The sequence below is a fragment of the Cornus florida genome, unplaced genomic scaffold (genome assembly GCF_030987335.1).
Source record: "Cornus florida cultivar Cherokee Brave unplaced genomic scaffold, ASM3098733v1 CherokeeBrave_3.0.0_Hap2_Chr06, whole genome shotgun sequence".
In the NCBI taxonomy this organism is placed as follows: domain Eukaryota; kingdom Viridiplantae; phylum Streptophyta; class Magnoliopsida; order Cornales; family Cornaceae; genus Cornus; species Cornus florida.
Genome location: NW_026775576.1, coordinates 102,107,109 through 102,134,835, shown reverse-complemented (window position 1 = coordinate 102,134,835; position 27,727 = coordinate 102,107,109). Strand labels below are relative to the sequence as shown.

General features: G+C 34.3%; 4 protein-coding genes across 5 annotated transcripts; all 4 read left to right on the top strand.

The window, feature by feature from the left end:
* The first annotated feature begins 2,474 nt into the window (after positions 1-2,474).
* Positions 2,475-11,009, top strand: LOC132313439 (2,3-bisphosphoglycerate-independent phosphoglycerate mutase). Of its 2 annotated transcripts, none has more exons than XM_059812203.1 (11): positions 2,475-2,497; positions 2,661-2,729; positions 2,866-3,037; positions 3,816-3,943; positions 4,546-4,696; positions 4,793-4,996; positions 6,562-6,986; positions 9,133-9,325; positions 9,413-9,508; positions 10,247-10,402; positions 10,591-11,009. In XM_059812203.1, exons 3-11 carry the CDS (start codon positions 2,876-2,878, stop codon positions 10,753-10,755), a joined length of 1,680 nt encoding a protein of 559 aa, XP_059668186.1. In that variant the 5' UTR covers positions 2,475-2,497; positions 2,661-2,729; positions 2,866-2,875; the 3' UTR covers positions 10,756-11,009. The 2 variants fall into 2 exon arrangements, with proteins under 2 accessions (XP_059668186.1, XP_059668185.1); XM_059812202.1 differs by having other exon boundaries at positions 2,479-2,497; positions 2,658-2,729.
* A 2,429-nt stretch (positions 11,010-13,438) lies between these two features.
* On the top strand, positions 13,439-15,622 carry LOC132313441 (serine/threonine-protein phosphatase PP1-like). Its single transcript, XM_059812205.1, has 3 exons — positions 13,439-13,898; positions 14,538-15,097; positions 15,186-15,622. Exons 1-3 carry the CDS (start codon positions 13,730-13,732, stop codon positions 15,345-15,347), a joined length of 891 nt encoding a protein of 296 aa, XP_059668188.1. The 5' UTR covers positions 13,439-13,729; the 3' UTR covers positions 15,348-15,622.
* A 3,472-nt stretch (positions 15,623-19,094) lies between these two features.
* Positions 19,095-20,465, top strand: LOC132313440 (uncharacterized). The gene has a single exon (XM_059812204.1). The coding sequence runs from the start codon at positions 19,549-19,551 to the stop codon at positions 20,185-20,187; it is 639 nt and encodes a 212-aa protein (XP_059668187.1). The 5' UTR covers positions 19,095-19,548; the 3' UTR covers positions 20,188-20,465.
* Positions 20,466-24,307: 3,842 nt separating this feature from the next.
* Positions 24,308-25,231, top strand: LOC132315086 (uncharacterized). Its single transcript, XM_059813844.1, has one exon. It carries the CDS (start codon positions 24,345-24,347, stop codon positions 24,987-24,989), a length of 645 nt encoding a protein of 214 aa, XP_059669827.1. The 5' UTR covers positions 24,308-24,344; the 3' UTR covers positions 24,990-25,231.
* The last annotated feature ends 2,496 nt before the right edge of the window (positions 25,232-27,727 follow it).

Below are 27,727 nucleotides of genomic sequence, written 5' to 3'. Positions count from 1 at the left end.
ATTATGCTAATCATTCAAATGTGACAATTCAACTTGACAATAAATGATAAAAATAAATATGGTATAAAATTGTAACTATAGTGTATGATTTAAATTAATTTTAAAATTAAAATTTGACAGTATAATGCTGGTACCCTCCTCCTCCAAACAGTTAAGTCCTAAAAAATTTAATACGGGGTTATAAAAAAATGGAGAGTTCGTGGATGCTATGACGAGGTGCAACATACGGATCAAGGGTGTGCAGAAAATAATAGTCATATTAATAATACTCCAACAAAATTGGTAAATTATGCTGCTAATAATAATAATCCTAAAATTGGTAAATTGGGTCGGATGAGTAGATTGAAATATTGAATCATAGGATTTAGTCTAGTTCAATAACGGAATGTTGGATTTAAAATATATATGTATAACCTTAAAAAAAATAAAAATAAAATACTCAGCAAACTTATCTTTTGCTCTTTGGATTTCAATTATAAAAGTTAAAGGTTCAACTCTCAATTTGAAGTCCTTTCGATTGAACAATTAGTAATAAATATTTCTTTATACTGAATCATAACTGAATAAGTGTTATACACAAATATATATATATATCATAAAACCTAAAATTGTAGAACTAAATCGTGATACAACGTATAAGTTGGATTTTACTATTTTCAAAATTATAACAAATTATAGTAATTCATTTCAAATCCAAAAAGTACAAGGTGTGCTCCTTAGAGTCTCATACTCCCTGTACGATAAACGCTACACATTTTTTTTTTTTTTTCTTTCTTAAGTCAAAATGACAAAGATATCTATAATGCTTTTATGCAATTAAAACATTAACATCATTTTACTTTTAGAATGCAATTAAGACATTAACATCATTCTACTTTTTGAAGCACCAATACCGTTACGGTTGAGTTATTTCTTATCTTCTTTAGGAGAAGGCTTTTCACTCCCTAACTTATAATATACAGTAACATATTCTTGCCGAAAAATCTTTTAGAAGCAGAGCACATTTATGGGAGCATAGACGGGACGTCCTTTTCAATTTAGTAATAATTTTTAATTTAGTAATATATACATTGATTAAACACGGCATGCGAGCACACACTAGTCTATCTCATAGTGACTACTTGGTTGACTTTATTTTTTTCCCCGAATTAAATGGAGAGGCCACGCTAATGTATATAAATTGCTTGCGTATGTCGCCTTTGAAGATTTCGTCACCGCTATATTATTGTATATTTGTAATTTTGATGGTTTTTACTTCAATATATGTTATTTTTTTATTTTTATTTTTCCGAAAAAGTTGCGAATTGTACAATGGCCTCCTAGCTCACTAGTATTAGTTTTGTCAGTGCACTATACCTTCAGAATGTAAAGATGTTGTTTGTAGTGTTTTTTTATGTTATGTTGTGTGTTCATGTTCCTATGTAATATGTGTTTTGAGTGTTGAATCTTGTTAATAAAAATTAAATTAAGGAGATAAATTATACAAGAATGTAACGTGGTAGTTTTATTGTAGGGTAGGGTTAAAGAATAGATTCTGTTCAAACTGAATGAGTAATTGCTACCCTAAAATCTTTAGGAATAGTTTTTGATAAGTAACAATGTCAAACTTGATCAAACGGTGGGTGTTCATCTCATTAAAGAACGCAGTTGAAATCGCCCATTAAATGGAGCCAATTATGATGTTCTACCAATTTTTATATTTTCATAAATAACTGAAATTCAGTTTCTTAATTGGTATCTTAAATTTTTAGAAAGTGAATGGGCAACAACTTGTACTTAAAAGAATAAGAAAGACTTGCTCTACAAGTATTTTACGAAAAAGTTAAATACAAATATTGTAATAATTAATAAACTTAATTAGAAAAAAATTAAATACAAATATAGTAATAATTAATCAGTTTTATTAGGAAAATTTGTTTCTTAAGCATACTAAAGGTCAAAATGTGGACGTTTGAAAAGTACATGAATTTCTAACTTGTTTCTTAAGCATACCGAAGGTCAAAATGGGGACGTTTGAAAAGTACATGATTGTAATTCTCAATTACCACATTTATGGTGTGGAAAAAAAAAAAAAAAAACAAATAATGGCTTTTGTTGTATCTAACACAACTTTGATGTACACTAATTTTGTGATATGAACTAAGTTTGTGAAAATTACCACCTTGTGATTTGTGAGTTTCAGAGGTTAAAAAGTATATTGTTTTTTTTTTTTTTTCCAAATGTTAAAAGTGGCACATAAGTGCATTTAATTAAAACGTACAATATTAATCCCAAAGTTGAAAAGGTAGTTTTTGCAACTAATTTGATGAAAAAGAGAATACAAAACAAAGGACCTGTTTGGTTGGAGGTTTGGAATATTGCAAACCAAAATGGCATCGCATAAGGAATATGCTTCTCTTCCTTCTAGTAATTTCTGGAGATGAAAACTGGCGGTTTCCATTATTAGGCGGGGAGTCAACAAACAGTCGTAAAGGGGCAGGTGCACGGCACGGGGATGGTATGCTTTCCTCAACTTTGACATTACCATATAAGTTCATTTATTTACAATTATATAATACAAGCGTGCCCTAATCTCTCAGCGGTGCTTTCTTTAGTTGATATAAACAAATCAATATAAATATCTCACTTCAATATATCTGTGTTGTGCGTTCGTATAGCAGTTTATATCTAGCCTTGTCTCCGTGATCCTAAATCACCTCCGATCTGTTGATTTATATTGAAGAGAAGAGGTATGTATGTTTCAGATTCACGATCTGGTTCTCCAATAAATTCATCTGATAGTTATTGTTTTGTATTATTCGTGATTAGTGATTTGATACTGAATTAATTGGTCTTTGTTATTTGATTGGTCTCTGGGTCGCTCAGAAGGAAGAGAATGGGGAGTTCAGGATTTTCATGGAAGTTACCGGAACACCCGAAGCTCCCTAAGGATAAGATCTTGGCCATGGTAGTTTTGGACGGCTGGGGCGAAGCTAAGCCAGATCCTTACAACTGCATCCATGTTGCCGAGACTCCCACCATGGATTCTCTTAAACAGGTCTCTCCTCTCTCTCTCTCTCTCTCTCTCTCTCTCTCTCTCTCTCTATCTATATATATATATATGTATGTCACCATATACATAGGGATTCTGAGATACTTGGATCTTTCAATCCAGTTGTTCTTCGCAGATTTGAGGAAATTCACACTCTTGTTATTGATATCTCAATTTTAAACACTGTTTGGTCATTGTACCCTGTGAATTTTTTCAAAATTTTCTATTTTCTATTTTCGTTTCTTTTCTTTTTATTATATTTCTTTTTTATTTTTAATTTTTTGATACTATGGGACCAAATTAATTGTGTATCTAAGATCATACTGCCTTCTACTTTGGCAGCCTGGGACAAATTATCTGAACAGTTTGCTTTTTACATCACTTCGGATCTACATGATTTCTTTTGGTTTTTGAAAGCGCGAAAACTCTTCAAGAATAGTTTGGTCCACTTTAGAATGTGTAAACAAAGTGAAAAAGAATGAAGAAAACAAACTGCAAAAAAAGGAAAATAAATTGGTCTTTCCCTTCTCGGACCACATATATATTTATGTATATTTATTTAGTGTACCACATATTTTATACTTTTTCCTGAACCATCTAGGGTCGACTACACGAATGCTATTTTTTCAAAGAATTCTTAACTACCTGTGTTCAGGAAGTGATTTCTTATTCGCAGTAGACCAAAAAAAAAAAAAAAGGTAATAGAAGGTTGGCATGACTCTTATAGGCACAAACTTCTTTTACTGATTTGGGGATAACATTCATTATCTGCCTTACTTTTCAGGGTGCTCCTGAAAAATGGAGGTTGGTTAAGGCTCATGGTAGTGCAGTAGGGCTTCCAACTGAAGATGACATGGGAAACAGTGAAGTTGGTCACAATGCTCTTGGTGCTGGTCGGATATTTGCTCAAGGGTGATCCTCTCTTCCCATTTGTATTTTTTCCAACGTTTTTGGGTAAATTTTACTGTTATAATCATCAAGATAATGGTTTTATCAGAAGCATTTCCAAATTATTGTTGCACATCTTTGAATGGCCAAGTTTTTTTTTTTTTTTTGTTGGTTATTATTACCTTGGTGGTGATTTAGAAAAATTAAAAGTGGCACCAGGTTAGCTTTTTAAGAGGGCAAGGTAGTGTAGTTAATCATCTGGCGGGTGTGTTAACTCAACATAGAGGTCATTATAGATGGAGATGATTATGTACTGGTTGCTCCCCATTTGGGTTTTCTTTTCTTGTTTTTAGGATCCTAATACCTGAAAAGTACCCATAATCCTACTTTTGGGGCTGTGGTTGTTCCCCCATACGGCTTCATTCTACCTGGTGATTTAATTCTCGAAATGAGCTAAATTGATAAGGAGGCAAGTTGGCTATTTGCCTTCATTTTAATTTATATACATAAATATATGTGTGTGTGTGTGTATATATATATATATATATTATTTTTTTATTTGTAGTCTCTTGTACTTTACTTTTTCTGCATTCTGACCAACTATTAAATTTTTTGGTTTCTTACAGAGCAAAGCTAGTTGATCTTGCTCTTGCCTCTGGAAAAATTTACGAAGGAGAAGGCTTTAAATACATTAAGGAAAGTTTTGAAACTGGCACATTGCACCTCATTGGATTGTTGAGTGATGGTGGTGTCCACTCCCGGCTTGATCAGTTACTGGTATGTTCTGTAATTGAAGACTATCATTTTGCCTTCTAATTCTTGGTAGATCTTTCTATAATCAATTGACTATTATATTGCTTTTTCGGGGTGCAGTTGCTGCTAAACGGTTGTGGTGAGCGTGATGCCAAAAGAATTCGTGTTCATATACTTACTGATGGCCGTGATGTTTTGGATGGTTCAAGTGTAGGCTTTGTAGAAGCCCTTGAGAATGAACTCGCAAAATTACGTAAGAAAGGTGTTGATGCACAGATCGCATCTGGTGGAGGTCGCATGAATGTCACAATGGATCGTTATGAGGTAAATTCTTGATGATTTGGTAATTTCAGTTTTAATTTTTATTTAGAGTGCTGAATATCTTTGACACTTTCTGGAGTATCTGGCAAATTCATTGAAATGAAACCATTGCTAACATGTTTCATTTTGTAGGGATAAGATTATTATAATTTACCAGTAATATCTGAATTTATTTCAGTAAGAGTTGTTGCCTGCAGCATTGATATTGTCATAAATTGGTGGGTACTACGTAGGTGCTATGTCAGCAACTACCTTTTATTATACAGATTTACATGCCATTTTGAAGGAACTTAAAGGGAACAGCCTTCAAAGTGGCCCGATTGCACACTCTTCCGACCATGTAGTTCATTTCACATAACAGAGTCCTCGTGATGACATGTGCTAAAACTCATCAAGTCACACTTTGACCTCTAAATCCCACTAATGCAATGCTTACTAGACTAGACTCCACTCATCCTCACTTGACCTATGGTAAGGCCTTGACCCTGTAGAGTCTGTGCTGATCTCCATACAGTCCCCACCCCCACCCCTCAAGGCCTCTCTCTCTTATAAGTATGCCCAGGCTTCCACCCTAGCCCAATCCAGTTGGTATTTTTCTTGATATATTCTCTCTCATAATCTTGTCCATTAAACCCAGAATTGGCTTAATCATAGACGTGGAATGTCTGGGTGGAGTAATTTGGTGATGGTTCACACATTTTGTATGCACTTTTGTATGATCACAGTCTATTTTTGGGGTTTTACATTTCAAATTCTAACTTTTTCATGATAAGGATATTATAAACTATAAAGACATTGGTCCTCAAACTGATCATGTTTGCAAAATGACACATGGTCAATCAGTGTTACCATTTATATTTCTGTTTTTTTAAGATTGAAAGTTCGCATACCCTATGAATGGTTTGAAGTCAGGTTCACCAATATGCTGTAATAAATGATCCCATCCCTTTCTCTAGGACAACGTACTACCTTGGGCCTTTCCCAGTATAAAAATTAATCGGTTCTTCCTCCCGCTTGGTATTGGTATATTCTTCTCTGGTAGCTTATGCATTAAGTGTAATGTTGACCTTATTCGAACATATTAGTGTCTGGAATGACAATGATTCTGGGATCTGTGTTTTGTTATGGGGAGGAACATCAATGGAGGCAGGGACAGACCTATAAAGGTCTCATTGGGGCCAGCCTCCCCCACTTATTTTTTTACTTACAAAAGTACCTATATTTTTTGTTAAAATCTTAAAAATGCCCCACTCAATTTATGATAATACCTACTATATATATTCTTGTTGTTCAAAGCTCCCCCCCCCCCCCCCCCCCCCCAATACAATTCTCTTGGTCAGTCCTTGAAGGGAGTGCCACCTTGCTTCCGAAAGGTTGGCCAGGAAACATGGCATTCGTTCGTTGAAGTCACACATAGGCATATTTTTCTGTATGATGAATTGACGAACATGTTCAACCTTACCTAATATTTATTATCAAAGCTAGTTTGAGTATTTCCGGCAATGTATCTTTTCATCAATTGATTTGCCTAGAATGTGAATTTAAAAATGTTGCTGCTGCTTTTACAGAATGACTGGGAAGTTGTAAAACGTGGATGGGATGCTCAAGTACTTGGTGAAGCCCCATACAAGTTTAGAAATGCTGTTGAGGCTGTCAAGAAACTGAGGGAGGAACCTGGTGCAAACGACCAGTACTTACCACCATTTGTTATTGTTGATGAGAATGGGAAGCCTGTAGGCCCAATAGTGGATGGGGATGCTGTTGTGACAATCAACTTCAGGGCGGATCGAATGGTTATGATTGCAAAGGCCCTTGAATATGAAGATTTTGATAAATTTGATCGAGTTCGATTCCCTAAAATCCGTTATGCTGGAATGCTTGAGTATGATGGCGAGTTGAAGCTTCCGAGCCACTACCTTGTTTCTCCGCCAGAGATAGATAGAACATCTGGTGAATATTTGGTCCATAACGGTGTCCGTACTTTTGCTTGCAGGTATGTTGGTACTATGTGATTGTTTGATGTTATCAATAGCATTAATAATGTTTGTCATTGTTTTTTAGATTGAAGTCTTAGTTTGCTTTATGATTCACCTCTTCATTTTGGACTCTTAGTTTGCTTTATGATTTGCCTTTACAAATCTGTATTATTTGTTAACTTTATACTTGCAGCTGAATGTGATCTGAAACACTGTGTTGTTGTCTAAAAGCTTGTATATGCTGAGATTAGATGGTTAATTCTAGAATATGTTTAGGAAAAAAAAAAATCTAGAATATGTTTATAGAGCAGTTAGTTATTTTGAGGGCTTTCCAGTGACTTGTCACTATACATATATACATATATATATATATATATATACATATATATATATATATATATATATATATATATTTTTCTAAGTATCATTATTGGAAGTTTTCCTTAATTAGTTTAGCAAACATGTTCGTTTTCGGATCCGGGATGGTAGGAGGATCAGATTTTGGGAGGATCTTTGGTGTGGAGAGCGTCCTCTTGCTCTTGATTTCCCATGGCTCTTTAGGATTGCTTCTCATAGACAGGCCTTGGTGGTTGACCATTATCATCTTGATAACGGGAGACTGACTTGGGATGTTCAGTTTAGGAGGCACTTTCAGGACTGGGAAATTGAGGAGGTCACTCGCTTTTTGGATTTATTGTACCGTCAGGTGATTACAGCTAGGGATTCGGATTGATGGATCTGGGATCCCAACTCTCAGGGCCGCTTTGAGGTTCAGTCCTTTTTCAGGCGTCTTACGCTTGGCTCTGGAGGTCCTTTCCTTTGGAAGTCTATTTGGCGGTCTAAGGCTCCTCTCAAGGTGGCCTTTTTTGCTTGGACCTCTATTCTAGGTAAGATTCTAACCCAGGATAAGTTGAGGAGAAGGAATCAGGTGGTGGTTAATCGTTGTTATTTGTGTTGGAGCGACGAGGAGACTGTGGATCATCTTCTGTTCCATTGCAGCATGACTAGGGACTGTTGGGATTTAATGCTTGGTTTGTTTGGGATCCCTTGGGTCATGCCTTGCTCCTTTAGAGGGTTGGTTGACGCTTGGAGAGGATTCTCAGTGGGGGCTTTCATTCAGGATGCTTGGAGGGCCACGCCTCTTTCGTATTTGATAGTGCATTTGGCTTGAGAGAAATCGGCGCTATTTCGATGGAAAGGAGAAGCCTGCTTCTATGCTTAAGTTTTCTATTATTTCCACACTTTTTTGAATTTGCTGGGTTTCAGGGAGAGATTATAGATCTGTTGAGGAGATTTTTGTTTTTTTTGGGCCTCTTTGAAGGCTTGAGGCGTGCTTTGGCCTCTTGTTTTGTCTTTGGGTTTCGCTCCCCTTCTGAGCGCTTTCTTTTTATAATTTTACTTATTAAAAAAAAAATTTTATGGTGAGGGAAATTGGGTTATGTTGGGTACGTGCTTCAGGGGCTGGATTTATCAAATCTCCAAAACCAAGAAGTTGGGAGGAATTGCCAACTGCTTATATATATTTAATGTAATTATTTTAACTTTTAGGATAAAATGGTTTTCATACCATAAAGAGTGTTCAAAACAGGCACTCCACTCGTATTGAAGTATCAATGTAATGACAGGAACGTAGTAAGATAGTTTTATGTACACCTGTATAATAAAATTGAATTATTTATATGCTTACTAGGTGCAGGACCAAGCAGACATATCAGACCCAATAATCTAATCAATTACCCAAGGTTCATGTGTTTGCACAAGTATTTTGTTTTTTTAGAGGAATTATGTGCTATAGAAGATTTCACTGGTTAAATCTAACATCTTGTTTAAGAGGCTTCCCTCCCCCCATTCCTGACTACAATCCTCACTTACTGGCTAGAGAGGAGAAGAACTATACCCGCGTGTCATGTCACAAGTCTGTGTTTTGGCTTTGGAAAAGTGTGGATTTTCAAGAACGGGAATCTTATGATATGTAGGGAATCTCTTATGATAATCATCCACGCTTGAAACGTATCTTAATGCCGGAAAGTTGGATAGGGTGATAACAATTAGTCTCTAATTCAATACCTTGTCTCAAACTATCTGTTGGCTTCATGCATCTTTTCACAATGCTACTCCTGAGCATATTTTAGCTTATTTCTGATTGCTTTTCTTCTTGAACAGTGAGACTGTTAAATTTGGGCATGTAACATTTTTCTGGAACGGAAACCGGTCAGGGTATTTTAACCCTGAGATGGAAGAATATGTTGAAATTCCGAGTGATTCTGGCATTACATTCAATGTCCAGCCAAAGATGAAGGCATTGGAAATCGGTGAGAAGGCTAGGGATGTTATCCTTAGCCGCAAATTTCATCAGGTAGCTTTAGTTCATTGAGTTTTGTATGAGGTGGGACATGTTTAACTTGGATTATTGACTATCATGCTACTTTACTTTTTGATTTAGGTACGTGTGAACATACCAAATAGTGACATGGTGGGGCATACAGGTGACGTTAAAGCCACTGTTGTGGCTTGCAAGGCCGCTGATGAAGCTGTCAAGGTATGGTCCTTCTATGTATCCTAGCTTCAGCGGCATAAATTCTTTGTACTCTTAATGTTTTACTTGGTCAGTCTGCTAGTTTTTGGAGAAGTCAGGTGGTGTAGTATAAGTTAAAATTAAAAAGAAAGCAATACTAGAGCTTTGTAATAAATGACGTTAGAGGAATGCTCAGAAACATGTTTGTGGTGGTTTTAAGGAACAGTGAGTAAGATGGCTTAAAATCTCAAAAGTACTAGGAAACTATGATCAATCCCGCCTTCTTCCGGGTTATGTGGGGTTCGTGAGCAGGTGGAGGGTTTTAACCATCAACTTTGGACTAAAAGAAACAGAAGGAAAAGAGTATCTAATGTAACTTTGTTATGACAGAATTGTGCTTCAAAATTTGGATTGAATACACGTCTTTTAGGTAGCCTTGGTAAGTGACTAGAGAATCTTACTTTTTTTATTTTTATGTGGAAACTATAAAATTATTTTCATCAGAACGTTACCCCTCCGGTTCTATTTCATGAATTGACAAGAAATCCTGTAAAATAATCTATCGAGGCAGTGAAATCTTTTATAAATCAGCTTAATGAAGCCTTATCCCCCTTGCTGGAGCAGGATAGTAGAATCCTTTTTCTGCCACTTTTCTTTATCATTTGTGGTGCATTACATGCCGGCTTTAAATTATTTTTATCTTGATTTGTCGGACTAAAGCCAGGAACTTTTGCTGATTGTAATGACTTAATCTGATTGCAGATGATACTTGATGCAATAGAGCAGGTGGGAGGAATATATGTTGTCACCGCAGATCATGGTAATGCTGAGGACATGGTGAAAAGGAACAAGAAGGGGGAGCCTGCTCTTGACAAGAATGGCAATGTCCAAATTCTTACTTCTCACACTCTTCAACCAGTAAGTATCGTGTGGTCTTTACTCTTCTTGGCAGTCATTTTATTTTATGGATCTTGGAACCTGAGGTGCTTCCCACCCTTGAATGGGTGAATTATAATGTTTTTTGAGAAGTAGATGTTTTGAATTAGAAAAACTTAAATTTTGCTTGGGTTGATAGATGACCATTATGCTTTCTTGATCTTATTTAGGTACCTATTGCAATTGGAGGTCCTGGGTTGGCACCTGGTGTGAGATTCCGGAAGGATGTGCCTACTGGTGGGCTCGCAAATGTGGCTGCTACTGTGATCAACCTCCACGGATTCGAGGCTCCTAGTGACTATGAGCCAACACTCATTGAGGTCGTAGATAACTAGCAAGTCAATGACAATTATCGAAATCTCTAAAATTTTGACTTTATGTCATTGGCCAAACTTCAATAATTTATGGGTATGAGTCATCTCAGCAGTGGTGTTAATTTTCCAATCTGGTGTTTTCAAAGTGCCATTGATATAAGAATATTTTGGCAGTTGTTTGTTACTGCCATCACTTTTTTTGTTTGCCTTTTTTCATCATCAATGAAGTATTTTACAAGATGTTTATTTTAGTATTAAAATTTTACTTTCGAGGATATTTGTTTGCTTGTTCAAGATGATTAAATTTTTTTTGTTCCACATAGCTGGTTGATTAGACCTGCCGGAATTGTCTGAACCTTGAACCCCAACTAGAAAGCTGGAACCATTTATGGACAGTTGAGGGCCATTTAGATTAAGGCCTAGTTTGGTGCGGTGGAATGGAATGCAAAGAAAGTGGAATGGAATGGTTTTTATTTTATTCTTGTGTTTGGTGTTCAATTTTAAACTTGGAATCGTCATTCTCCACTATTCTTGGAGAATGGTCATTCCATCAAAAAAGGAACGACTATTTCATTTCAACTTTAGAAAAATACAAACTAAAAAAATATTAAAAAATAAAACTTAACAAATTATAAACCCACGCATCACCATCTCTTCCATCAAACAAACAGTCAAGCCTACCGCCGGCATCATCACCTTTATCAAACCCACCGCCAGCATCATCATCTCCTCTATCAACCCACCGCCGGCATCATCACCTCCTCCATCAAACCCACCGCCGGCGTCATCATCTCCTCCATCAAACCCACCACCGGCATCATCATCTTCTCCATCAAACCCACCGCGTGATCTTGAACTTCATAGTGATGGACCAAGACACAATAAAAAATCAAAAGTAGATCTGAAGCTTTTTTGTTTTTTGGTAAGTTAAAAAAAAATAAAAAAAGAAGATCTGAAGCTTTTTGGTGATAATTTCCAAATCTGTTTACATAAGCTTTTTCATTGATTTTGTGAAAGAATTGCTGAAACCATTCTTTCCAAATCAGATCCGTCTTCACTTGATCGCACTAAAGTTTGTAAATCGGATCACCATTCTTTTCAATCGGATTACCATTCTTTCCATCACCTTTTCTCGCCGCAATCTCCAACACCTCACTTGCCCAGTCTCTACTTTCTCTCTCTATCTATTGCCCCAATTTCATTCTTACATACCTAAATCTATCCACTGGATTTGAAAAAATTTGATGTGAATTTTTTAGTTAATTTTTTTTTTTTACTAATTATAAAGATAATTTGGAGAAAATAATATAAATGATGAATAAGGTAAAACATTATAAATTTAATCCATTTTTATTTTTAGTCCAACCAAACAAATAAATAGAAATTATTATTTTACTTTTATACATTCCATTCTATGTTTGCAATCAAACAAGAGAATGTGAATCATAATTCCCACTCTATTCCATTCTCATTTCATTTTCATTCCATTCCAATTCATTCCACCACACCAAACTAACCTAAGAGTATGTTCGGTTGCATGGCTCCAATGCTCCAATTCCGATGTGGTAATGGTGCCTTGATATGCTGGTATTATTATTTTGGTAGATAAGGGTTTATATATCAGAAAAGAGGACTACAAACCAAATCAAATTTGTTTCATTAAAAAAAAAAAAAAAAAAAAAAATTTCAAATCTGCCACCAAAAAATCAAACTGCAAAGAAGGATGGAAACACTAGAAACAAGAAAATAACAAACTAGATCCAAAACTATATCCAAGACCATGAATGGGAAAATCATGAAAGCGGCAATATGCCAAAAAAGCAAAGATAGTTTCGGGAAGATTCTTGACTCCTGAAGCAATCTTGGAATCTTGAACTAAGCTTAAATGAAGGTTCCAATGGATGTTATATGCATGTAGAAGAAGAATTTGAGAGGTTTCAAATTTAAGGGGAAGAAGATGAAGATTCACCATTCGTCTATATGTGTGTGTTAGTGTAGAAAAATGCCTGAAAATAAAATCAACGCAAAGCAACTCTCAGGCAATGGACAGTTTTAAGCGGGTGTACCTTCCCCCACCCTGCAACCGTTTAGAATCTCCGCTTCGTCCCCCGCCCAAAACCGCCTAAACGGGGACCTTTCCACCCCATTCCTACCCCTATAACTTTTTCATTTCCACGGGCACCTGTCTCTCCCCGTTTAGTTCTAAAATTTCTTCTCCTTTTAATATATATATATATATATATATATATTTTCTAATACAATTATATAACTATTGAAAAAATTCATAAAAAATGGATAATCAATAGTTTAATATAAAATTTTAAGGGTACGAGCGTTCTTAATTCATAGGATTCTGTTTGAGTGAATGTGACCTAAAGTTTCTAAAGGCTAACTACATATACTAATAAAATAAGAGTAATTTAGTAATTTACCTACCTAAACGGCGGTGAACCCGCGCTGATTTTCATTAATAAAAATCATCCCCGCACCAATAAGCTAAATGGTCCCCAAAATCATTATAATACTTGACCGCAGAGCAAATTGCCATCCCTATCCCGAAGTGGTTGATGGAAATCAGTTTATTAGCTACATGTACTGTTGTATATGTGTAAAATGTTTGTCTATATACATTTAGATATACACGGACAGATAAAATGATTGGATGAATCGCCCAAAGAAATCGGGGGAATGAGGGGGACCTATTCCTTCACATTTGTAACAGATAAACATCACTTGCCAAATATATCTCTAACTAACCTTTACGATTCTTCTGCACTTTTCTTCTCCATCTCTAATCCATAACTTATTCTGTATTTCCTTTTTCTCCTTTCCAATGTCACTAACAAATCTGCGTACAATGAATTATACTAGCTTTACAAGTATTATTGATCCATCAGCGAGTGTTTGATCGAGAAGGGAATATTAGAAAAAATATATATAAAATTAAAAAAAAAGAAGTTAGTTTATATATAGGATAGGAAGTGATCTGGGTGGAATGGAAGGGGTGGATGAAATTATAGAGAGGCTTTTGGAAGGGAGGAAGATCAGAGGGAAGAAGATTCAGCTGACAGAGACGGAGATCCGTCAACTTTGCATGATGGCCAAGGATATCTTCCTCAGCCAACCTAATCTTTTGGAGTTAGAAGCTCCCATTAATGTTTGTGGTACAAACTCTTATCACCACTACCTTCTTTTTCACTATTTTTCACCCAATTAATCTTACCATGCATGGATTAATCAAATTAATTCTATATTCTTCTGTGTAGCATTTCTGTAAATATATTTCCTGGATATAACATTATCTACAATCATGCTTCTTCTCAATTGCTAGTAATTGCATCTTTTTTTATTTAATTATTTCTTTTCATTTCTTTCCATGGTTCTTCCATTAGTCAGACAGATTAATCATCGATATTTTTGTTATTTCAAAAATAAAGTACCCAATTTTTCTTTTTCTTTTTTTCAATTAAAATTCAAATCGAGGAATTTTGAAAGTCTGTTGGATCCCTGCAGGCCTGATACTTCATATTTTAGGATCTGTCATGTCCTGAAAGATTTCAAATGTCAGTCCTAACATTTGCAGAATTTAAATGCATTTTTTCTAATGAGATTTGAATGGTTGGAATTCCACAATTAAAGAGAAGTTGGGGGTGAACAAAATTCTGGCAAGTCCTTCCACAATTGTCTATGTATTGCCATGCCTTATTAATTGACTTTACTAAAAATGTATCCTAATTAAAATTTGAGAGGTGTTGTCTGTGTTGTTGAGAAATGTATGGTAAGGTGAATGTAATTTTTTGCAGGTGACATTCATGGGCAATATTCAGACTTACTACGGCTCTTTGAGTCCGGTGGCTTTCCACCGGATGCCAACTACCTATTCCTTGGAGATTATGTGGACAGAGGAAAGCAAAGTATTGAGAGCATATGCCTCCTCCTAGCTTACAAGATCAAATTCCCTGATAACTTCTTTCTCCTCCGTGGAAACCACGAATGTGCTTCCATTAATAGAATCTACGGATTCTATGATGAGTGCAAGCGTCGGTTCACTGTTCGCCTCTGGAGAACTTTTACAGATTGCTTCAACTGTTTGCCAGTGGCTGCAGTTATTGATGACAAGATCTTATGCATGCACGGTGGGCTTTCGCCAGAAATGGAGAGCTTGGATCAGATAAGAGTCATTGAAAGGCCTATTGATGTCCCAGACCAAGGCCTCCTTTGTGATCTGCTTTGGTCTGACCCTGATAGAGACATTACAGGGTGGGGTGAGAATGATAGGGGTGTTTCATTTACCTTTGGACCGGACAAGGTGGCTGAGTTCTTGAAGCAACATGACCTTGATCTCATATGCCGAGCTCACCAGGTCCCGATTTTCTTTTTTGTTGATAAGTAACTGATTGTATATGAATGCGGAACTGTGATTCTTACTTTTACCAAAAATGACATTGCAGGTGGTTGAAGATGGTTATGAATTCTTTGCAAACAGGCAGCTGGTTACCATATTCTCGGCACCAAACTACTGTGGAGAATTCAACAATGCAGGTGCACTGATGACCGTGGATGAGAGTTTGCTATGTTCTTTCCAAATTATCAAACCATGGAAAGGAAAATAAATGAATAAATTCCAGAGACTATCCAAGGAAGATGTTGAAATCTCTTTGCGCGCGACAAACATTATGGTAGAGCTAACCATATGCATTAAGCGCGTGTGCTTGTTGCTGTGTTTTGAGTCAGAAATGTTCCATTAGCATCCAGCACAGAATAACCCTTGTTTCCTTCACTTGGTGATTATCCTTGTAACAACAAACCAATCAAACAATGGAAAAAAGTTTTGTATATAAATCCCTAATGGTTTTAATTGCCTTGTAGCTTGAAATTAAACAAATAAGTAGACAACCAAATGCAATGCAAATGATTTGGCTAAGCTTTTTGGGCAATTAATTTACTGCATTTATCTGTTTCTAATAGTTTATTCAAGAACGGTGGAATTCTTTACTGCTATTACTCTTACAATCCATTACTATGTTAAAGCATGAAACAAAAACTTATTTGTTCAATGCCCCTATTTATCCTGTTTTGACCTGCATGCGGCATGCCCTCAACAAAATTTCTTCCTTCCACCCAAGCAGCATGACCTTCCCAGCATTGTTGAACGGTATACATCTGACCTTCTTCAGACCTTGTAATAATGAGAGCCTCGTGCATTAGGCTAACTCTTTATATATATACACACACACTTCTCTGCATGGTTTCTCTGTCAATGTGACATGGGAAAAGGTCCAATTTCAGGTTAATTTATGGCTGTACTCTTGGCTGGGTTTTATTTGGTCCAGGAACTATTGGATGCTTCTAACTTTATTAACTGTGGTGTGTCGGAGGGATCATTGTTGCGTCAAAGACTCTCCACACTCCAAGTAACAAAGGTGAGTATCATTCAAGGCCCATGGGGATGGGTCCCAGAGCAACTTCTCCTACGCATAATTATTACTACAGTTCTCACACACAACATCTTTCTAGATCCTACAATTACGCATATAAAATTACATGCGTAATTGGAGTGTATATAGTTCCTACAAGTAGCGAATTTCAGCTCTCTTGTGTTTTTTTTTTTTTTAAAGGGAGAATTTGGCTTATAGGGATATATTGTACCTTTTTTTTTTTTTCTCAAAAGTTTAAGCCAATTTATAAATTTAAAATAGGTACAGTGTGGGCCTTCGGCGGAAACAGGAAGTGAAACAAGCCCACCAGAAGGCAAGTCCAAGCAAAGCCCAATCGCAATGTCAAAGAAATACCCTGGTTTAACAGACAAATTAGGGGTTAAACCAAACTATCCGTTGCCTTTTCCGATGTCAATCTGGCTGTCAAAAAAACACATATCTTGCGGTTGGAGATTGACTGGTCTGGGACTCTCAAAATTTTGAAAGGTCACTTTCAAATGCAAGACACTTAGATTTTGAGAGGTTCTAGATGAACTTTCAAATGAAAAATCTTTTATATATAAGGTTTTGCACGTGTCAAAAATTTATAAGAGTGCGAAATTTTCATTAAAATGATACGATAAACACAAAATATATTAATGTTGAAAACATACAAAATAAAATCCAATCTTGGTGCTTTATAAAAAGTATGATCCACTTTCATAAAAAAATGAGAAGTGATAAATCTTCCGACTTCAATTGCCGACTACTCTTAACGTGGTTGGGAATGAGTCGAAAAGAAATATATGTTTACGGGAATTTTTTGTAAGAATTCTAGTGAGATCCAATCACGTTTTATTCGTAAGAAGAGTCGACAATTAACGTCAGAAGACCTATCATTTTTTTAAAAAAATTAAAAGAAATATTCAACATAACTTAGTCACAAAAATCAAAACTCAACTTCATATCAAAATAAATGTGATCGTCTTGCATTTTGAATTGCAAAATTAAAAATTAAAGTACAAATTTTTTCAACATATTGTCGACAGTAGATAAGATTTGATCAACTTTAACTTTGGAAAACTTTTATCATCAGCAAATCCAACTATAATTTTGATAGTCAATAATATTTTATATGCAATTCAAGCATTTGGAAAACAATAACCTAGACTTTTTATAACATCCAATACCTCAATTATTTTTTTTGTTCCTCACGGTAAAGTTTCTCTTAAGACTTGTAGTTTTGAAAATATTTTTCTTCTATTAATATCAGAAACCATGTCATGTTTTAGAAAATTTTCAAGGTTATTTTGGAGAATGTGACAGTTGATTGTACCCATGTATTAAAATTTTGGTTGTTTAGACTACGCTTAACGGAACCTGACATGCATCGACATGAGCCTAAAAATAATATAATAATAAAATAAACAAGTTTTTGAGTTTAAATATAGAAAATTTATTTTATTTTTTATTTTGATGGGAGGGGATCCGAACAAATTATTTTCACCATACAAATTGTTATATTATATATTTAAATAGAGTAGTGATATTATTTATACCAAATACAAATAAATAGAGGTTCCACTACTTTATTTGTTACATAATTGATCAATTAAAAGAATAGGTCTAGCAATTCTTTATTTGTTACATAATTGATCAATTAAAAGAATAGGTCTAGCAATTCACTCAAATTATTCGGTACAAGAATCATTTTCCATATAAATATTATAACTATGTGTGTTTCTTATCATAATTATTTTTTTTTAAAGTTATTTATTACCATAAATTTACATAACATATAAGTGTATTGTCTAATTATGAAAATTATGGTTACATATACACATTACTATATTTGCATTATGATTCTAAATTTGAAGTCCTGCCAAATTGGAGGCCAACCGCCCTGGTCACCTTGCCCAGGGCGGACTGCTGAGGATGGATCTTGAGACTGAACAACCACGAAGGCAACCCAACTTGAGGATTGATGTAATGATGCTGCACATCTTGCCCAAAACCATTCTTTGTGACGAGGCATTCCTTTCGGAAATTCCGATCATTTCGCTCCTCCAAGTATGGTAAACTACAGCTGAAAGGCAAATCTTGTTAGGGGAGTTTGCCATGAGAAGGGATATATTGTACTTGTTAAGTTATTCTTGACAAGTTTTGAAAGAAAGTTTTTTGACTTTTGCAAAAAGAAAAAATCATAACCAAACACGGTGCAGTGACTTCAACATCCAACTACTTTGATACGCGTAAGCCAAAGCCCATCCCAGCTTACCCTTTCGGGGATGGTGTTGGCGGAACACTAATTAATCCCCAACTCTCAACTGTATTCATATTAATTAACATGGGTCCAACTTACACCAATTTTCTAGCCAAGCTGTGCTCCTTTTTTTGAAATATATGACCAAACTCCCATTATTACAGGTGAGGCACGCAATTTCAACTTTTGATTAATGTATCACAACAATATATGTATAAATTACCCTAACAGAATCCCTATGATATTTTTTATTACATGATTTATTTACTTTTCAAATATTTAAAAAAATTTATTTTAATGATTAAAATTTAAAAACTCACAACTCATGAACATTTTTTAGTTTTAAAAGCAATAGATTTGAATTCTGACAGGCAAATGTTTATGCAAGACTAAATTTTTTAATTTTGCATTTCTGCATTTTTGTTTTTCCGTAATTAAGTGAGAAATTTCTGCAACTTCAAAATGGAAGTAATGCTTTTTTTTTTTTCAGTTTCTTTTGAAGTAAAGTTTTTGCATAGTAAAAGTGTATTAGCTGTTACATTCTCAAAATAAATATTAATTGGTGAGTGTTATATTCTCAAAATAAATGTCACATGAATGTTCCCAAGCTTGTTTTCTAGCAATTTATAATATCATGATTAATAGCACAGCGGTTTAAATGGAATGGTCAGTCGAACTAACATGTAGATTATACAGTATAATATTAACCTTCCCCTCTTCAAATCTTGCACGCTAACTCAAACCAGTCCATTCATAACCACAAAATCTTACACGCATAAAAATGTGTCCATGCATGATATGATATGATATGATATGACGCACTATATACAGTAATGGTGAAGTGAACGGTTGCAACTGAAGCCTACATAGTATAGATATCTTCCTCTTCTTTCGGATATCAAATTGTTGTTACTGGGACTCAAAACCTAACCATATGTGATATATACCCAAATTCCCCAAACCAACCGACCTACAATTCAAACGTCATCAGGAGTCAACCCAAAGGCATAGCTGTAGTACAATCTAAGAAACGAATATATATATATATATATATATATATATATATATATATATATATATATTCTGTTGAGTTCACGAGCCACTTTTGATTTGGTTTGATTTTGAGCGAAAAATATGGAATTAGAATCTTCTTCATCGAAGGTGAATGGGAAATCAATGAGCCCTCCTTCATCTTCGAAACGCATGAGCAGAACAAAAATATGCTTGTTGGTGACTTTCGCCGTTATATTGGCGGTGGTTCTGCTCATGGTGATTTTGGGCCTCACCGTCTTCAAGCCCAAACGTCCCGTCACCACCGTTAACTCCGTCTCTCTCAAAGATGTGGACTTCTCTCTGGACGTCCTCAACGGCCCCAGAGTACACATCAACGTCACCGTCGATGTCAATCTCTCCGTTAAAAACCCTAACAAGGTCGGGTTCAAGTACACCAACAGCTCCGCTTTCTTGAAATACAGAGGCGAAATCGTCGGAGAAGCGCCGATCCCCGCGGGGGAGATATCCTCCGACCAAACACGCCCTATGAATATGTCTCTCACCGTGTTGGCGGATCGATTGCTCACCAATTCGAATGCCTACTCCGATGTCCTCTCCGGTACGTTGCCTCTCACCACCTACACTCGAATTCCGGGCAAAGTTCGTATCTTGAATTTCATCAAAATTCATGTTGTTTCGTATACCACCTGCGATTTGACCATTAATGTTTTGAGTAGAACTGTTGCCGATCAAACTTGTCACTATAAAACCAAATTATAAATCAGAGACACACGGAGAGAGTTAGAGAGGAGAAAATCCTCTCCGGTGACCGGTGTAGTCGGGGATGCGCCGGAGAGGATTTGGGTTAGAGAGATAGGGAGAGAAAGAGATCGGTTTGTTTGTAGGGTAGCGAGTCGTTGTCACATCGGATGCCGACTTATTTAAGATTGATTATAGAAATACGGTACAGTATCTGTGTACTTGTCTCTTTTTTCAGTATGTTACTGATCTTTTATTTCATATGTGGCAATAATAATACCATGGTTGTTTTGGATGTATGTGTTTGGATGTATACAATTTTCCTTTGTGCATGCATGTTTGGGTGTATATTACATACGGAATATTTTGGGTGTACATTAAACTAATTCAATACTAATGTTCCTTGACTTAAAGGTTAAAGATTCGGCAGAATAATCCTAGTAATATATGCTTTCTCTTTGACCAAAATAATAATAACAATTTTCTTTGACAGAAAAAAATAAAATAATAATAATTGGTTATTTGGATTGAAAGATCTTGGACTTGATGCTGAAGAGAACACTTGATAATCTATTATTATATAACCTTCTACAGGAACAAGTTACAATAATTTGCAAAATTTTGTTCCACTGTTTTGTATGATTACCTGTATCAACCTAATGATGAACACAGTTAAAAATCTGATGTTTTTATCATTAACATGTTCTCTGTTGAAATTAGCTTTAGTATTTGTAGGTGTATATCTATGGTCTTCATCCCAATAATCATCTAAGAAAATACCTTTGGAATAAATATATCTTCAAAAGGGGTCAGAACCAAAGTAAAAAAGATTTGGAATAAAAAGCATCAAAAGGGGTCAGAACCAAAGTGAAAAAAAAAAAAAAAGTTGTTCTTAATTAGTTTTATAAGTTTTGCAATCACCAAATTTCGCTAGAACATTTTGTTGAGTCCATTATCTTAACATTGCAGGACTTGCAGTCATCTTAGGTTCATTATTTTGGTGAATATGCTTAACTTGTGAATTTAGCCACTTATGAAGTACTCAAAGCTAACCCCTGCAGTCTGAGATTGAAGTTTTCTCAGCTTCGATCGATCACTGTATTCATTGACTTGGTTCAGAGCTTCACAGATTTTGATCCGGAGATAGCACAGCTTGGATGGAATCGAAGCCACAAAACTTGTTTGATTCAGTCAGATTCCATAACCTTAATAGGGTGTCCAAAGTAACACAGGGAGAGTATCATTCGAGACCCATGTAGTCTCTGACCAACTTCTCATGCGTGCATAATTAATTAATAATACACAAAAAAAAAAAAAAAAAAAAAAAAAAAACAACAGAATCAACATCTCTTTCTAGTTCCTACAAGTATGCATATAGAAATACATTCCAATCCAAATATGGACAAGAACAGTTACATGAAATGAAAAGGATGAGATCCTCAGCAGTTTCACATCTTCTTTTGCTTTTGCTTTTGCTTTTCTTTTATGATTTGTTTATCTACTTAATTTAATTTTTTTACAATATAATAATGAATTTTTATTTTTTGGGTACCATGTAAAACCTTAGTACATAACCACCAATGGTTGTAGGGAGGGAAAAAGTTAGAGGGCGCTCTTACTAAGCTTGAATCCTTGTAACAAAGACTATATATTTTTTTCAAAGAAAAATATATTATATTATATTATTTTATACATTTGTGTTTCCTATTTTAGCAAATTAAACGAATTGTGAAAGAAAAGGAAAGAACGAAGATTACACTAGGTTTCTCTCTATCTATAATTTTCTTTTTTCTATTAATATATTTTTATTATATATATATATTCAAGATAAAAAATTGTAACTTTTAATTATTTTTGACGATTTAATAGACGGGTTAAGATATCACTTATTCATGGTAAAAAGTTAAATTGAAGTTATTAAGTTATATGAGGGTTTTGATACTATAATAGTAAGTTTTGCTATTTTTTTTTTCTATATTAATAAATTTTCCATATTAAAAAATTACTTTAAATCACACAAAAAGCCAATAAGTTTCACAAATAAATACAGTAGTTACCTAATTCAAAATAAAATCAGAGAAGTATATCATTTTCCAAAACCAACAACTTTGATAGGCATCAGCAGGTAAGCCCATCCTAACCTTCCCCTTTCTGGATGGTCATGGTGGACGGACTAATTAATCCACTTAAAGGCCCAACTTCCGCTGAAATTGGGCTACCAATTAATCTACTTTATTAATATGGGCCCAACTTGACGAGTTTTCAAGTTAAACTGGGCTACTTTTTTTTTTTTTTTGGGGCGGAAAATATTACCCAATCTTACATGTGAGGCCCGTAATTTTACTTTTAACTTAAGTGTAGAAAGTTAAGGGTTCACATGAATCACATCACATCCAGAATAAAAAAAACATGTTTGGTATGCGTTTTTTTTTTTTTTTTTTTTTTAATTAAAAACAAAATAAATATTTTATTGTAGGGTGTTTTAAAAGTAATCAGAATCATGTTTGGTAACATCTATTTGTTGTGAGTTGTTTGGAAGTAAAAACTTGAAATCATATTTGGTAAAAAAATGTTGCAAGTTTAAAAAATATAATGATTGGTTTGAAAAAGAGTTTTATTATTTATTTATTTATTTTTTTTAAAAAACAAAAACTTATTTTTACTGTTTATCGCTACAATAACAATTGGTATACTGTTGAAACATATAAAAATACCAAATTAGTGTTTCGATTATTAGCCACCATTCACAAAACGTTTCGACACAAAGTAAAACAAAATATTTTTTTACCAAACGTGTTTTTTCTACTATTCACTGTTACAATATTTGACAAAAATAAAAATTCCAAAAAAGTATATCAAACAGGTCCAAAATAAATGTATAAATGTGTTTTTTTGTTAAGTTAAAAAACATATTAAATAAAAATATACATACTGCAATAAAATCAGCTAAGCTTGCCTACTTTTTGGAAAATATAACCAATCTCCCAAGCTTACATGTGAGGCACGTAATTTGACCTTTCGGTATACTACTGCTACAAGATCTGAATTTTCAATAATAAGTCTAAATATGAATCTGAATTCCGAGAATAAGTTTAAATATGACTCTGAATTCTCAAGAAAAAGTCTAAATATGACCGCAAGAATTTTTGAGAGAAATTAAAGTCTCTTGTTGCGTCTCAAATTTAAACGCATGCCTGTTAGAACCTCAACAGCATACTATAAAAAATGCACTTCCTCCCGTCTCAAAATAAATATTCATCTTGAAAACTGTGTGACTTATAGAATTCGTCCAAAATAAATATCCATTTAGCAAAATTGTGACTCAAAAGGTGATTTTTTTTTTTTTTTGGGACATAGTGAATAATACTATTGAAAAATGCTCTCCAAGCCCAACACTTTTTGAAGTAAATTTGTTGAATTAGTGTTACATTTTGTTAAATAAATAGGCCTTCTCGCTCTCAGGTAGAATGCCTCCAAAAAAATTATTTATTTTATACTGTTATTTTCCTAATTTTTATTTATTTATTTATTTCTTTTTATAAACAATGCTGTCTCAAGTCGCATAAATAAAAATGTCTTTCTGATGTTGACTTATAGACTAATAAAAATGTGACACGTGTCAAAATTTTTAAAAAATAATTCATATTTGAGATTTTCTATTGCAGACTCTAAAAATTGACCGTAAATTATTAGAGTTTAAGAATAAAGAAGGTGGCAAGTATCCTTAAACTCTGCCACCTCCTCCATTAGAAGGAGAGCCCTGCTGTCTAAGACAAATGTCATGTTATTATTAATTCATATCAATGTCAATATTAGAAGGAGAGCCATAATTATGCAACCTAAGACAAACTTATTCCTTTTTTTATTCCTATTTTATTAGACTCCAACCAAATAGTAGAGAGATTTAATAACTTGACATTAACTATTATAATTCCAACGTCAATTTTTATATTTTTAGCTTGAGCAGCCACTGGATGGACCAGAACAATTCAAACATCATCGGGAGTCCACCCAAAAGCATCATTGTCACAACGAGTATCATATTGAATCATCTAAGAAACGAATAGTGCGTATATACACATATATATGTGTGTGTGCGCGTGTGTTCAGTTCAGTTCCCACTTTTGATTTGATTTTGAGTTGTTTCATATTCTCATTTTTATTTTACCAACCAAAATATGGATTTAGAATCTTCTCCTTTGAAGGTGAATGAAAAATCTGTTGATGGGCCTTGTTCATCTCCCAAACGCATGAGCAGAAGAAGAAAGATATGTTTGTTGGTGACTTTTGGCGTTATATTGGCGGTGGTTCTTCTGATTGTCATTTTAGCACTCACCGTCTTCAAGCCCAAAGATCCCGTCATCACCGTCAACCCCGTCTCTCTCGAGAATCTGGACTTCTCTCTCGACGCGTTGAACGGCCGCAGAGTATACCTGAACGTCACCGTCGATGTCAGTCTCTCCGTTAAAAACCCTAACAAAGTCGGGTTCAATTATAGGAACAGCTCTGCTTCCTTGAAATACATGGGCGAACTCGTCGGAGAAGTGCCGATTCCGGCCGGGAAGATATCCGCCGACAAAACCAAACCTATGAATGTCAGCGTCACCGTATTGGCGGATCGATTGCTCACCAATTCCAATGCCTACTCGGACGTCCTCTCTGGTACGTTGCCTCTCTCTGCCTCCACTAGAATTTCCGGCAAGGTTCGTATCTTGAATTTCATCAAAATTGGTGTTGTTGCATATGCAACCTGCGATTTCACCATTAATGTTATGACTATAACTGTTGCTGATCAAACTTGTGACTATAAAACCAAATTATAAATGAGAGACAATTTGACTTGGAGATAGATCAAATAAATAAATAAATAAATAAAATTTATAAATTTTGAAAGACTTCAATTTGTTTGTAGAGTTGGAGTCGTTGCCGAATCGATCGGATGCGGACCTAAGTGCTTATTTAAGATTGTCTTTTTTTTTTTTTTTTTTCCTCAGTGGTCTGTACGGTTCTTTATTTCATACTACGTGGCAATAAAAAGATCGCGTTTTGTATATACAATTTTCTGCATGTGAATGTATTTTAAAATTTTGTTGCACCATATTTAATTGGGTATCAGAAAGATGTTGGACTCTAAGGTGAAGACAAAATTTGATCTACATGAACAGGTAACAATAAGATTAATGCAAGTAGACACTTTGAATTATTAATAATGACAGCAAAATGCAGTAACATTATAATGCATTTTTTCTACATCAATCCCAATTTTTGAAGTAAATATATTTTATCATATTGAATTTTAGAGATTGAAATAAATATATTTTAATCATATTGAATTTCAGAGATTGAATCGTCGATTTATTTCCGTGATATTCTTCATCAATATGAATAAAAATCAGATTCTTCTTTTTTTTTTTTTTTTTTTTTTTTTCATAATCATCAAGCTTAATTTTGATTGGATCAAAACACAAATGTTACAAAGTGTAGGAGGCATACCCAATCTAATTTTTTATAATTTTTTGTCATTAATAAGAAAAACACAAACTCACTTTGTCTTTTTAGGAACTTCAATTCTCATTATTTATTTTGGGAGGTAAATGAAATACCACTAGGCCATAAGATGTTTAGTTAAAAATAATTTTGCTTTAAATATTACTCCATAATCCTACTAAAGTTTTATTATTATAGTACGTGGTGGGAAATGAGTTTTTAAATATACTCTTTTATAATGAGATCTCATGCTTTAATCAAAGAATAAATTGAGAATATTACAACAAAAAATTAAGAATAATACTATCACGAGAGTTCTCTCATGACAAGATACATGAACTTTTCTTATTTTGCTATTGAATTAAAACATTTTACTGAAATTTGTGAAAAGTTAAAATGATCTTTTTAATGTATCTTTTAATTTATTAGTTAAGTAAAAAAAAAAAAAAAACTTATCAATAAGATGACTCCCATAATACCATTACTAAAAAAAAAATTAAATTGGACAATAAAAAATAAATAGTAATAATATAGAGAGAGTATAGTTTAGTGACCGACCTAAGAATAACTGTTCTTGGTCAGTAAATAGCAATAGAAGTGACCAATGACCGTGGTTGTCAACTTGATCATTCAGTAGCAATAAAAGTCAACAATGTTTTCAATTGAATGATTGCAACGTAGGGCGACCACGGGTCACTTTATTGCAATTATTTTCAAGTTTCATAGCTAATGGGAGGTCCAACTTTTTGCCCGGTCACTCTGATTTTTAAACTCAGCCTCAGCCTCAGCCTTACTGTACTCACGCACTGTACTTCTCATTCCTCCCATTACAAAAAAGAGCTCACTCAAGCGTCTACCAAATAAGCTGCCATTCACAAAAATGATTTTTAGTGTAGTATTCAGCTTAAATAGCATTATTCACAACAGTAACTAACACCATAACATTTGAATAGAAGACGCCAATATAGGATTGTGCGTTTTTGCCAAAGTTCGAGACATAAAGGAAGGAGGGTGTCCCGCCAATGAAAAAAAATACATACAATTTGAGAGCAATTTTTACAAAAATATATATATAGCTATCAATGTAATCTTATAACTAGTTGGTGCGTACTTTATCCACCCTATTTTGATTTGGTTATGTCGAATGAATACAATCAAGCGGAATCCTGTTTGAATACAACATACAAAAAAAAAATTTGAAAACTCAAAAATGAAATAGAAAAACACAAGATCAATAAAAGAGTGCCAAGAGAGAGAATATGAATAAATAAATTAGAAAAAAAAAAAAATTGTTGTTTGGGTATGACAGCATGCAATTTTAGGACTGGACATGCAAGATATGGGATGTAGAAAATACCAGAGGAAGAAGACCATGCCGGAGGAGAAACTAGGGATGGACAATAAGAGAGTTGGCGACATAGTAGTAGTCTTCTACAAACCTCCTTTTTTACACGACCAACATGAACCGATGCAGCCATTGAACAACTCCTAAAAACCAATGTTCTAAAACAACTTGAATTCACAAAGTTAGAGAAAATTTTCAGAAGTTAAATAGCAATAATTAACTGATCAGAAGTGTGTGACCATCTCTCTAATTGAAATAACCTTTTTGAGCCATAAATTTTTGGTCACCATGGTTCTTCAATATTCTTTGTTAAGTTACCAGAATTCGGACCAAAATATTGGAAATAACAAAAAAAAGAATTAGCTGAAAATTAAGTATACAACCATATATATCTCGTAGTAGGAGTATAACGCAAGGCTATTATTTGGTTGGGCTAAAATTATACTCCCTCCGTCCCATATTAGTAGTCTATTATTTTATTTTTATATGTCCCAAATTAATTGTCCTCTTTAAAAAGTCAAAACATCTTTCCTTTATATTTTCATTATTGTCCTTTATCTTTTTAAAAATTTCAAACTTTGTAACTATATATATTTAAATTAGAAAGAATAATTTGGTAATTTTAAAAGAAAACAATGCATTAATTACATGTTCCCTTAAAAATTTTAATTTTTATAAATGAACCTCTCTTGTGGAAGGGAAGTAATACTACAAAAGGACTAATATTAT

Coding starts and splice junctions, on each gene's coding strand:
- LOC132313439 (XM_059812203.1), top strand. CDS start 2,876: ATGGGGAGTTCAGGATTTTCATGGAAGTTACCGGAACACCCGAAGCTC. Junction 9,326..9,412: donor TTAGCCGCAAATTTCATCAG/GTAGCTTTAGTT, acceptor TTTTTGATTTAG/GTACGTGTGAACATACCAAA. Junction 10,403..10,590: donor CTTCTCACACTCTTCAACCA/GTAAGTATCGTG, acceptor GATCTTATTTAG/GTACCTATTGCAATTGGAGG.
- LOC132313441 (XM_059812205.1), top strand. CDS start 13,730: ATGGAAGGGGTGGATGAAATTATAGAGAGGCTTTTGGAAGGGAGGAAG. Junction 13,899..14,537: donor AGCTCCCATTAATGTTTGTG/GTACAAACTCTT, acceptor AATTTTTTGCAG/GTGACATTCATGGGCAATAT. Junction 15,098..15,185: donor TCATATGCCGAGCTCACCAG/GTCCCGATTTTC, acceptor ATGACATTGCAG/GTGGTTGAAGATGGTTATGA.
- LOC132313440 (XM_059812204.1), top strand. CDS start 19,549: ATGGAATTAGAATCTTCTTCATCGAAGGTGAATGGGAAATCAATGAGC.
- LOC132315086 (XM_059813844.1), top strand. CDS start 24,345: ATGGATTTAGAATCTTCTCCTTTGAAGGTGAATGAAAAATCTGTTGAT.